Below are 12,596 nucleotides of genomic sequence, written 5' to 3' on the forward strand. Positions count from 1 at the left end.
TTTATGCTCATATATTTTATATTTATAATCATTGTACTAACCAGGCAGGCAAGCTGGCGCAAGAAAGGCGTTCTTTGGTTTTAGGGCATGGAGCTTCCAGAAGTTATTCATCAGCTGTGTGATGAAATTACAGCTTTCTCCATCCACATGTTTATGCCCATCGTCTGTCATGTCTTAGTTAAGAGAAGAACAGAAATAAAGTTTCAATATACACCTTCAATATCGGTTAAAAGCGAATAAAATAAAGCGTGATTACGTAATCATATAAATACTGTACACAAATTGCCATTCCCTAGCTTTGGGAAACCTTCGCCACCAGCAGAAGATCCTCTTACCGGAGTCAAGGAGTGATGACTTTGTTTCTGTGAAATGCACCAAGTTGTTGGCTCTCATGATTGCAATGGAGCGGGCGGTGATCACTAGTCTCTGGAAGACATCTGGGTCGAGGTCCCTTCCCTCGCGGCTGGAGCTATTCAGACACTGCACTGCGTTACTCAGCAGGGACTGGTCCTGATGACACAGAGGCAGATTGTTTAGGTTTGTTGTATTCTTCAGAATTAACATAGAGAATGAGCACGGAATCTAACACCGAATAGTCCTTGAATGCCTCAAACATGTTTTCGCCCTTCTGAGGGACCTGTCTCAAACAAAATGCTCTGACATGCATACAGTTTATAGATAAAATGTTGATAAATGTTTTTAATAAGCACTAACTTCTTTCTGCAATGCTGGCTACAAACTTCCAGTAAAATTTCTAGTAATCATGTTGGCATACAGAACACCTCACTATTTTCCTCTGGTGCACAGATTGTCCCTTCCTCACTTAACATTACAGCTGGTCACATTTTATTTTTTACTTAGTAATTTGAACGGTTGAATGTATTTCAATACTTTTCTGGGGCTAATGATGATCGAGGGTTATGATCAAGTATACAAACATTTTTGTTGATCACGGTAAATACACAGTAGACAAGAAAGACGCAGTGATTTTGGCTGACAAATTGGTTTGTTCTTCACCTTGTGGGTGTGGTAGGCAGTTCGACTGGTGTGCAGGCTGGCCAGGAGTCCCTTGGTCTGCTGCTGCACACCTGCAGGGGTCGGCATGGACAGGAGTAGAGTGGCCAACTCAAGTGCTGCAGCCTTATTTTTCTCCTACAGATTTAAAACAGGTAGTTAAATGAAAAGTAACCACAGTAATTTTCATTCAAGTTTGTTATTAAGTCGATGAAGAAAAATATGAACTTACCCTTTCACTGGAGGAACCTACTGCAAAGCAGCTTTCCAACGCCTCAAGGGAGCTGACTACCAACCTGAAATTAAGAAAGGAGATGAAGACTGCTCCTTCTTCTAGATGTTGCCTTAAAGCAGCCAATTAACAAAAATTAAGCAAGTCTAGACCTGTTGCATTCTGTGCTGATCTAAATGCAAAAATGCATGAGTGCAAGAATAAATCTCAGAAAAAAAATAATAATTTAGTTGTGGATATGGTGCATGCCATGTTCACAGTCTCAGGCATGGACACACAAACGAGCACACATGCACAAAACCAAACAAGCAAGCAGAGAAAAGGCATTTACTAACCGGTCCAAGGTTGATAAGGACTCAGTTTCACAACTTTTTATTGTATTTTTGGGAGCAAAAGAAAAAGAACAAAAAAAAAAAGTGTGAGGATCACAGAAAGAAACAAGTGAAATTAAATGATTCATTGAACAAAAGAGAAGCATGCAAGAAAAGATGACATCACAATTGCCATGCACTATATACTTTTTAAGAGAACCCACCCCCCCAATGTTAAAACTAGCTGGACTCATGAAGATATGCTAGAAGTTGGCAATATGGATATGTCACATTAATCATAGTGTTTAAACATGGATATTTACAACATATATTAGCATTTAGCAAACAATTTCTATACAAAATAACCACTGTTATGTTTTGTGGAATCAACAAAATACCTGTACGTATCACAACAAAAAACAAATAAAATCCAATATAACAGAACTGCTTATTGATTTGCCCACAGCCATTGAAAGGATAAACATCGAGAGAATGGCAAGATATGAAACGGTCAAGAAAAAGGTACAGTAACAGACAAAAGTGTGTCCAAACTTTTGACTGGTACTGTACCTTTTTATTGACTGTTTGGACACAAGAGGACACACTTTTGACTGGTACTGTAGTTAACATAAAATTGATCAGTAGATCATTCAAAAGAGAAAAACATTAACACTATCTATAAATAACTACATTTGTAAATGCCAAATCGTGTTGACCTCATGAAACTTGAGTGGAAAGATCATACCTCTCCAGCACAGTGCCGTTGGTGGTGGTCGGGGTGGCTATGTCTCCCTCGGAGGATCCATTGCCCTGGTTAAGGTTGGGACTGCAGACGTTGTTCACCGAGGCGGAAGAGAAGTCCTCTGGTGGCTCCTCAGGCCAGCCAAACTGCTCTTTGGTTTTACCGTAGATCTTTATTGAGTCAAGCATGGTGACTCCAGCTGGGTCCACAGAGGCGCCAACTTTGAGAGCAGGAAGAAAAAACAGCATCAGATAATGGCTTCTGAAAAGTCCGCAGTGAATTCAAATGTGATCCCAAGTTAAACTGCTATGAATAAGAACAACGTGTTTGGTTATAACTATTGCAATGAATGCATACAATTCATTCATTATGAACCTTTATTGCAGCCGATTGCAATTATCCATGTCAAAGTAAAAATGTTTGAGCCGAGAAAAACAAAACAAATGTATGGACAGCGGCCTAAAAGGTCACAAGGAAAAAACAATTCCAATGGGATAATCTTTTTATATACAAGTTGGATGGATATGCAAAGAATGAGGAAATGTGATACGAAATACATCCAAATTTGTAATGTTTTCGTGTTTTTTCTGTAACTTGCAAAATGTATGACGGAAATATATGTATGAAGTAATAGGTTTAAAATATGATTGTTAGTCTCCAAGCAGAGCCCGTTCTCGCTCTTACTAAAGATGGACAGCTTCTTGTCCGCCTGCAGGGCCTCCTCTCTGGTGAAGGGCAAGTCGAACCACCGGGCTCTCGTCAGGTTTATCTGCATGGTGCGGCCAAAGACCTCCACATAGGACGGAGCCCTCTCGATGGCTTGGGTGCCCACCTGCACCCTCATGCCCGTCATCACCATTGAGCTGTTGTTGTTGACCGCTTCCACGGTGAATCCCCCAGGCTATGAGGACATGACCAGAATGAAAACATTTGTTGTTTGGTCTATGAATACTATACCTACAATATAAACATTAGATTACGGTGTCAGGCTGGTTTAGGAAAAATAATCCATTGTAAAATGCTGGTTTGTCCATTATTTATTCAGTCTGCATGCATATTAACACGTTACTAGTTAAATTGCACACCGGTGGGCAAATTACACTGATGACCGTGCCAGTATACGATGTGAATATTGAAAAAAGGAGTAGTACAATCCATTATAATTATTTTTTATTTTTTAGCTTTTACAGTAAAAAAAAAAGAGGCATAAAACAAAGACCCCTTCCTGACACTATTTATTCATTATATTCTAACATAATAACACCTTCTAATGATTCTATTAAAACGTCCATACCTTTGTGTTGGCCACATACATCCCAGCGGAGTTGAGCCTGTGTTTGATCTGCTGTCCATTGTAGACTTGCAGCAAGTCATTGCCTCCAAACTCCACCTCTGTCAGCTGCTGGTTGTGTTCAAAGAAGTCCACTGGGAAAGTCACCTGACTGGAGGTCCGGGTGGCTGAAGGTAAAATCCTTGCATTACATCATGAAGATTTGCCCGGCATACAGCATATGTTACGAAAGGAAGCGTCACAATCCCTAACTTTTCCGTATTTTAGGGAACGCTTTATGTCTCCTGGCTTACTCATGTGACTGAGAATGCTCCACAGAAGGTACTAAACGCGTTGACAGAATCTTTCACAAAAAGTGACAACATTTAAAAATAAAACCTATTATCTCAAGTGATGATCACTTTTGTATGCTCGTAGTTCAGACGGATTCTATGTTTCATGTTGGAAACCATTCGCTGTTGATGAAAAAAATAGTTGCACTCACCAGTGGCAGCAGCTTTGCGCTTGCGGACCGGCTTCATGATACTAATGCCACAGCTAGGCTGCAGTGAGGGCTGGAGCCAGTAAGAGGTGTTGTCCACATTGGCCATGTAGATTCGTAGGCTTCCATCCTCACAGAGGAGAATCATGGTGGTACGCTGCTGCTCATTGCTGGCCGTGTGTCGGATGGCTACCATATCTTGAATCTGGGGAAAAGATTAAATTAAGTGATTTGATCTTAAGAAATGGCTCGATGAGCGACACTTTTACCAATTCCCACTTCAATTTCATGCTTAATTATCATTTTAACTGAACAAAGGCGCTCCATATAGGTTGGTTCCTACATCAAATAGTCACGCACAATTAATTTAATTTTAATCGCAATCACAGTATAGTTTTTATGTTATGTTCTTGATAAAAGAGGAAAAGCTAAGGACTCTTCCTCATCAATACAGGAAGTGGTCCTTACCTTAGCTTTGGCTGGCAGAGTTTTAATCTCTTGGATGAGGAAGGTGTCTGGCTTGATCATGATGACCAATGGAATGCCAGTGGTCTGCTGCACGCAGCACACCAAGCCTGGGTGGTTCATGACCTCAGACCACTGGCACAGAGCGGGCGATATCTTGCTGCTGCTGCTGCTGCTGCCGTTAGACCTACAAAAGGCGAGGAGAAATAGTTGGCATAGTTGACTTGCCCTGGTACTCGTTACATTTGCAACCCCCGGTGCTGTAGCAGTTGCCAGTGAAGAAACTGTATATATTTCGCGAAAGCATCATACCCTTTGACATTGATGGTGAAGAGCCTCTGCACCTCGGTGGTGCTGCGGCTTATTGTAGCAGCAAAGGACTTTCCCTGGCTGTAGCTGAAGAAAAGCATCTGGAGCACATGGGAGTAATAGACGGACACACCTCCGCCGGCTACCTGCCCGTTGCTTTCCTGGAGTCACACAGAAAGAATTTGTTCAAACATTGTTTCTTCCATTCAGCGGTGTCCAGAGACCCCACACACTGATTCAAAGCTCTCTGAAAATGTAATCAATCGACAGTTCCAAAATATCAATGCACTGTTTTACGACATTGCACATTTTTGTGGGAACAATCTGACAGTTTAAGTATACGTCCGGGTTACCTTCAAGTCTTCGTGGTTTATCTCCAGGACATTGGTGACATAGAAAGGGCCATGTTGGGCACTGCTGGATTCGTCCATGAGCTGAGTGTACATGTAACCTGCTGAAGACATGATGACTATGATGTTCTTCCCCTCTTCATTGAACAGGAAGGAGGCATCGCGGATCTTGGAACTCGGGAGCAGGAAGTAGTACATGGGACTCAAAGCATCCACTGATAAGTCATAAATCTGTTTGGCAAAAGAGACACATGCATTTTTCCATTATTAAGGGTTTCCTTACCCTGCAAAAAACAGAATAATCAGCGTCACGTATCTCCTCTCTGAACACCGGCTTCCCAAATCACCAGATCATCTCAATCAGATCACCAGTAATAGATCAATACTAAGATCCAAAGGTAAACACAAAGTGTCTATTCTCTTGATACATACTTTGACAAAGTCAGCAGTGATGATTGCAAGTTCAGTCTGTGAGCCAGGTAACCAAATAGCTTTGATGATAAAGTTGCCAGTCGCCAGTTGAGGGTGCAACACCAGATGGTCTGACACAGAGCCCGTGCTGCTGAAAGTCAGTACATGGCAGTCCTTGGGGGGGAAAAAATGAAAGCACGACAAAAACATTACAGTCAAATGAAAATGTCCTTTACACAAATTCAATAAAAATAAGTACTTCTAGAAGCTACTTGAATAACATTAGCATGAACATCTGATCTGAATTCTTCCAGGATTATGATTTGGGGAAACCTTGTTGTGGTCTTCATTAAAAAGCTTAATGTCTATATTGTTATCTCTATGGGATTAGAAAACACAGACAAAAAAAGCTGGCCATCTGACCTTGAGGCCGCACACAGCCAGGTAATCTTCATTACAAGGGTTGCCTGTGAGACTGAGGACAGTGAAGGGGACTGGAGCCGAGGCCAGACGGGTCAGTGTCAGCTTTCTCTTGCTCGAGTCTGCCTGCTTCAGGAGAGTAGACAGCTGCAGAACTGTTATCTGTGAAGAGGGAGAAAAAAAACATTGGAAATAAACTGCGTTAAATACATTATTTGGATTCATATTTAAAAATGAGTATAATAGTAGGTCAACAGCAATCGTTTTTAGTGAATGGAATTATTTGATAATCAAAAAGGTCAGCATCTGAATTCCATTAAAAAGTAATTGAACCATCCATCATTAGAAAAGCATAACATTGTTTGGTAGCCAAAAACCCCAACCAAAAATCTGGGATTTCAAAGAATGATCTAAAAAAAATTGTCCAATCAAGCTTTTTTTTGGTTCTTATTTTATAATGATATTATTACAGGTTTCAGCCCACTGGTTATTAAAGTTTACCTTTCCCTTTTCATGGCTGACTGCAAGGTGCTGGCGGCGCCCATGAGGGGACGACAGGACACACATGGCAACACGACGCAAGACATGTGCACTGATCAGTTGGCGTATAGTTTGTCCCTGGTCGCCACTGTAGTTCATCCTCACATTCTCGAAAGCCCCTTCCTGAGAGCCAAGGGTGGGCACCTGAGAAATTCATATACAATGGGATTCATGATGAGATCAACAGAAATTTAAGGAACAAAACGTTTTTCAAATGAAAAAGATATTCATACCATTAATTGGTCAGTCATCTCCACAGCTTTGTCCTGAGTATGCAGCTCATTGAGTGCTTGCTGAGCCCTGCTGCTGCTTCCCACTGCGGACGCCTGCTGGAAGTTGGTCTGGATGGCCTCCATCAGAAACATGAGCATTTCCAGTATGACTGCTGCAGTGGACGATCCCATCTGTTGTGGAGAAAGAGGGCCAACAGCTTGAAATATAAAATAACTATGACAAAAGTGTTGGACGTTTGTAGTAATTTGAGTCTTGAGCAAAAATCAGATGACAGGGAGACACACTGACTTGAGCAAAAATCAGATGACAGGGAGACACACTGACTTGTTGATAGATTTTACTTTCTCTCACCACTTGTGTTACCAACTCTTCCTGGCAGCCCTCAATGCTCTTGCACACACTGCTCTTCTTAGGCCGGTCTTCATCTCCAGGTTTTCCATCACAGATTGTGACCTTACCCTTGTCAGAGGGTGAGGAGTTCTGGTGGCGGAGAGCACTGTCGGGCATACGCAGCTCACTCTGGAACGCAGAAGACTCTTTCATGGTGGAGCCCATGCCGCTGCTGGGGCTCCGTTTGACCAGGGCCTGCAGACGGCATAACACAACGTGGAGCAGTGAGAATAGCCACATTGTTGATATTTGAATGCGCATACTGGAAGCACATCAAATACAACAAGATACTATACATATTTTGTTTTACTTCTCTACAATTAGGATATGCTGCTTTAGATTTTACTTTGCTAGCTCCTTCACAAAATGGAGTATATAGAAAACTCTCATATAGTGGTGGTTGGAAGCTTACTAAACTACAAAACATAATCCTTGATTGACAAGTTTCCTGAACGGTTTTAAGATTTGGAATTATCTGCATGCCAATTCCCTTTGTTATCTCCTAGAACAATACTAATTTAAGCTAATGCATAACAAAATTGACACAATGACAAAACACACTGTAGGTAAAAATGTAAGTAATGGGTTTCTCATCATCTCATGCATATTCAAAACTGCATTATTCTAAGATTAACTAGGAAAGCTGGCCTTTTCAGTTAAAAAAATGTTGACAAACATTACTAATATATTATATATATATATCCTTCTATCTGGCCACATGTGTGGGCTAGCTATAACACTGAGCAAATGAAATGATTGAATGGAAATCAATGTTGGAATGACTTGTAAGCCAAAGTTACCGCTGTTGTTCTCTTCCCATGATGACCTGAGGTATTCGGTCTCACCTGGCAGCTGCCATCCTCTTTGGCCCCGCAGTCACAGAAGAAAGAGCCATATTTGGCATAGGAGATCTCATGGTCTTTGTGACAGACCTTTGCGCACACTGTGCACACACCTACCCCATCCACCATCTTGCAGGTGTGACAGTGGTACCTGCAGAATGAAAAGGAACAGGCAAACACTCTAAATCTAATGGATAGATGCCTTACAGAAAGCCTTACTCAGTGAACGTCTGTGGTCGGCCTTACTATAAGCAACCAAAAAAATCATTCAATCAACTTGTATTTAATGTATTAATGTCAATTTATTGTATGTAGGTTCTTAAATAACCATCTTTTAAAAGACGGTCCCATGACCGACTGAAACCCCCTTAACCTGATCATTATTTAAAGAACAAAAGAAAAAACAAAGACACAGGGAGCAATGAACTTTTCCTTACCAGTGCTGGTTCATGAACTCTTTTTGAGTAATGGTGAAGGTGCAGAGTTTGTTGCAAAGTGAGTCTTCATCCTGTAAAACAACAACAACCGCAACACACATGTTAAGATGTGTTGTTCCAGTTACACCACACAGAAGTCCTGGCATCTAGAAAAATAAATAGTTTAACACTACTATTAACACCAATTAATAGTGTCAAGTTTCAAGAGGACAGACATGAAGGGGAAATATAAGTGGATGAGATCTCACTGAGTCCTCAGCTTGGGAATCATCCTCCTCTACGGCGAGTTCCTCCACCCAGTCAGAGTCCACTTCCATGGCTTTCTCCTCTCCATCTACTAGCATTGCTGAGGTGCCTTGACCACTGCTTTGGCGCAAGGCATTCATCACATCAGCCAGGTAAGAGATGATGTGGCACGAGCATTCCAGCATACTGGCGTGCTGAAATCAAGGAACACGTGCACTTCAATTAGTCAATGGTTTCCTTTTGGTAAGGGCTTATTACACAGGATGCCGTTTTGAATGGAATTATATTTGGATGTAGTCCAAATAAGGCGCTTCTTCAAACTGGTGAAATATAATGATGAATATTCAAACTTACCTTTCCTTGGGATAGGTTTGTGCTCACTTTTTCCACAACATTCTTCTGTGTTAAATACTTTTTGCTGTAGAGAAAAAAATTGCACAATAATACAATTATTATTATTATTATAATATATATATATATATATATATATATATATATATATATATATATATATATATATATCAGTATTCAGAAATGTAAGATTGTATATAAGGGATTAGGACGCTCAATACCAAGTAAACTTTAAATCCTTAAACATTTTAACAAGCATTTCTTTCTGGTGATATCTAATCTGGCAACATTGTCATTGAAAAGGATTTCTTACCATCTGGTCAGCCAATCGATAGCTGCCCTGTGCAGTTGCAGATGACCGGCCCCCTGACCAGCACTGGCAAGTGTGGCCATGATGACCATGAGCTCAGGGAAGCCAGTTCCATCACCATTGGCCAGCATGTCTGTTGCCATGGGAATGAGTGTGCTGAGGAGGACGGTGCACACCCCTTCGCCCACCTGGCTGTTGTCACGCACAATGTGAGTGGTGAGCACCTGCAGCAGCTGTCGATTTTCCTGCACAATTTCCATCTGCTCTGAGTCTTTCGGCGGAGTGGCCGTCATGCGCGTCAGCCAGGACTGCAGACGGGAGGGCTCCACGCAGGCCAGCTGGGCCAAGGTGCCACACAGACACAGCAAGCTGGGGTTCGGGCTCTTCTCCGCTACGATGAACAGAATCACCGGGAGAGTTAGGCTTAGTTTAAAAATCTCATGTATTTGAAGCTTTCAAGATTCCTGATGGGATTTCTAACAAGGCTTCAGAATGCTTTAAACAAAGTGCTTGTTAGAACATTAAACGGTGTCTAAAAGCCCCTTTTAAGTATTTTTGTCTTAACCCCCTCTCTGACGGGGAGGCGTGTTACTGTGCCTCCAGATGTGTCCTTTAAAAACAGCACTAAAATATTTTTCCATTACACATTGTGAGACATTACTTCGTATGAATAAATTCATTTGAAGCATTCCTTTACCTTGTGAAAGCCTTTCTTGATTGAAATGAACGGTAAACTTACTGAGCTGGAAAAGCTTGGTAAAGAATTTCAGCACTCTGTTGCAGAACTTTGCTGATAGGTTCTCATTGGCTGTCGCCATCATAATCTGGACAAGCTCACCGCTGGAAAAAAGCAGCACAGAATATGTGAGGTAGCAGTATAAATATGTATCAATTCAGCCTGTCTCCCCAGTTGAGCAGATACCTGAATGAAAAGAACTCTTCCATGGCTTTGCGGACTTGACTGCTCTCAAGCTGCCTTTCAAGGTACTGAAGGCATTCTTCAAGGACAGACTCATCCAAACCACTAAAAGAGGATCAAAGAAGGTTGTAAAAAGAAGACTTAATATAAGAGGCTCAAAGCTCCACAGTGGGGCACGGGTTAAGCAAGCACATCACTCACGTAAATAAAGAGATGGTTTAATCCTCATGTTAAACATTGCATACCTGTCTGGGTCTGAGTGATTAGCAATGATGTTGTAACACCCGGTCACCAAACGCTCATAGATGCGGGCTAGGAACGGGTCGGACTCTGATGGGCCGAGAATGCGCTCCAGTGAGGTGTTGCTAATCTCCGCGACACTCTCTGTGCTGCTCTCCAGCAGGAGGGGCAGCAAAGAGCGCACAACCTGCGAAGGATTCAGCTCCTCTGTGCTGAGGAGACAAACATGCAGCAATATTGAATTAAGTTTGCTTCTCAAGTACTTCTTGTAATACGTTAAATGACTCTGATTTGACAAACACTTACACAATGAGGTCGCCGATGAGGCGGACCAAAGATAGTAAGATGTGTTTGAGAGAGGAGGCCAGAGGCAGGGACTGACAACTCAATGTGCCCAGGTGAGCTGCTTGGATAGCGCTGATGTAGCTCTCTGATGGAATGGTATCATTGGCGTATGCATTTCGCTGAGGAAAAAACAACAAATCACAATGCGGTTAGTTTCAGGTGCTGTTAAAATTATAAATGACTGAACATTGTTGAGTCATATGTTGATATTTTAATACCTGCAATAATTCATTGTTAACTAAATATATTGGATGTATACATTGGTTTGGAAAAGATACATAAATTAAAATGTATTTCATTTAATTGCAGTCTAACGGAACAATTTTGATCCGTGATGTGCACATTGTCCACCCCACCCCTCTTGTTTCAGCATGGAGTTTACCATTCACCATCACAGTGTGACATTACGTTTTACATGATCAGTAATCGGCAGTTATGCCCTCCCAGTGACCAATCTCTGAAAATGTTACTGTGGTGGCGGGCGTGGTTTCAGCTCGGCTGCAGGGGGGAGAGAGGGGGAGTGGCTCGGGGAACAGTGCCAGGTGGGAACAATTGACTGATGATTGACATGTGTGTGTCCTCCCTACTTAAAACGCAGTGAGGCGGGCGAGCAGGAGAGGGAGTACGAGCGAGCTGGATGCTGGCGCGTTTTATGGAGCAGAACCAGTCAAATAAAAACATATTTAAAACTCGCCACCCTGGTGTCAAGTGCCTCTGTCCGGAGCCCGACCAACCCACACCGTACAGTTACATTGTAAAACAATCACCCACTGGTACAAGAAAAGGCAATTATGAAAACTATATAGTGACAAGATGGCCTACTCTCCTACATAATGAGCTTACAGTCGCACTGAACCACATTCAACAATTCTCTCTCACGTACCCATGAGCCGATGTTGGGGAATTCATTTGTGTGGATGCCGTTCCAAGTCTCACATATTGTCTGTACAGCCGATGGCAAGTTCTGCATGATACTATGACCTGAGGAGTTTCATTATAAAACAGTTAATGTACAGAAAGGTGAATGTATGTTTAAAAACTGTTCTATAGTAATTCTTTCACATACCCAGCTGATTGGCCTTGCAGCGCGTTGAGCCAATGGACAGAACTGCTGCATAACCTTGAAGCTTGGCATTTGTGAGCTTGTTCTCTCCTTCCTCTGGGATGTTCATCAGCAAGTAAGACCTGGTCATGACAACGTCATGTAAATTATATATAGCTAGCCGATTGTTCTTTAAGCCTTAAAGTTAAGGTTAATATATGTATTACAGTGAGTGCTCCGTTTCAGTTATTCATCTGCTTAATCAAAAACATAAGCGGTTGTTTCAATCTTATCATTGTATTCCTTCTGGCTTTATTATGTGACCTAGTTGAGCATGTCATGTTCATCTCTAAGCAAAGTGCTTTCTCACCTTGTGAAGGCCGTGTAAATGTCAGTGAGCTGCAGCGTGGCAGGCAGAAGGTTCTTTGTGATATCAGATGTCTTGTTGGTGTCGGTTTCAATAGCAACCTTGGACAGATGTTCATCCAGAGAAACCTGCACTTTTGAGATGACTGCATCCAGTGTATAGATGGCCTGCAGAGAGGGTAACTGATCCAGAGGAAGGATGGCGTTTGGGTCTACACCGGAGAAGGTGGAAATCTGCAACAGAACCAAGTTGGCAAAAAGTGAGAGCAATGCTTTGAACTTTATTATGCAAAAAACAAAAATAATGG

General features: G+C 41.9%; 1 protein-coding gene across 9 annotated transcripts in view; it reads right to left on the reverse strand.

The window, feature by feature from the left end:
• Positions 1–12,596, reverse strand: part of ubr4 (ubiquitin protein ligase E3 component n-recognin 4) — a 46,703-nt gene that overhangs the window by 19,644 nt on the left and 14,463 nt on the right. For 5 of the 9 annotated variants that reach the window (XM_062563848.1, XM_062563853.1, XM_062563866.1 and 2 more), the window contains 29 exons: positions 12,293–12,522; positions 11,947–12,065; positions 11,764–11,861; positions 10,842–10,999; positions 10,541–10,747; positions 10,299–10,400; positions 10,116–10,216; positions 9,380–9,767; positions 9,070–9,133; positions 8,718–8,909; positions 8,470–8,540; positions 7,991–8,183; positions 7,152–7,385; positions 6,800–6,970; positions 6,528–6,710; positions 6,030–6,188; positions 5,628–5,780; positions 5,199–5,426; positions 4,849–5,006; positions 4,540–4,723; positions 4,075–4,276; positions 3,594–3,757; positions 2,984–3,200; positions 2,303–2,519; positions 1,582–1,614; positions 1,247–1,310; positions 1,018–1,152; positions 336–510; positions 42–173 (listed from right to left, as the gene is read on the reverse strand). In XM_062563848.1, coding sequence (XP_062419832.1) covers positions 42–173; positions 336–510; positions 1,018–1,152; positions 1,247–1,310; positions 1,582–1,614; positions 2,303–2,519; positions 2,984–3,200; positions 3,594–3,757; positions 4,075–4,276; positions 4,540–4,723; positions 4,849–5,006; positions 5,199–5,426; positions 5,628–5,780; positions 6,030–6,188; positions 6,528–6,710; positions 6,800–6,970; positions 7,152–7,385; positions 7,991–8,183; positions 8,470–8,540; positions 8,718–8,909; positions 9,070–9,133; positions 9,380–9,767; positions 10,116–10,216; positions 10,299–10,400; positions 10,541–10,747; positions 10,842–10,999; positions 11,764–11,861; positions 11,947–12,065; positions 12,293–12,522 — 4,732 coding nt within the window. The remainder of the gene's footprint in view (positions 1–41; positions 174–335; positions 511–1,017; positions 1,153–1,246; positions 1,311–1,581; positions 1,615–2,302; positions 2,520–2,983; positions 3,201–3,593; positions 3,758–4,074; positions 4,277–4,539; positions 4,724–4,848; positions 5,007–5,198; positions 5,427–5,627; positions 5,781–6,029; positions 6,189–6,527; positions 6,711–6,799; positions 6,971–7,151; positions 7,386–7,990; positions 8,184–8,469; positions 8,541–8,717; positions 8,910–9,069; positions 9,134–9,379; positions 9,768–10,115; positions 10,217–10,298; positions 10,401–10,540; positions 10,748–10,841; positions 11,000–11,763; positions 11,862–11,946; positions 12,066–12,292; positions 12,523–12,596) is intronic. The other 4 variants (XM_062563867.1, XM_062563857.1, XM_062563863.1 and 1 more) reach the window with 3 other exon arrangements.

The sequence above is a fragment of the Pungitius pungitius genome, chromosome 1 (assembly GCF_949316345.1).
Source record: "Pungitius pungitius chromosome 1, fPunPun2.1, whole genome shotgun sequence".
In the NCBI taxonomy this organism is placed as follows: domain Eukaryota; kingdom Metazoa; phylum Chordata; class Actinopteri; order Perciformes; family Gasterosteidae; genus Pungitius; species Pungitius pungitius.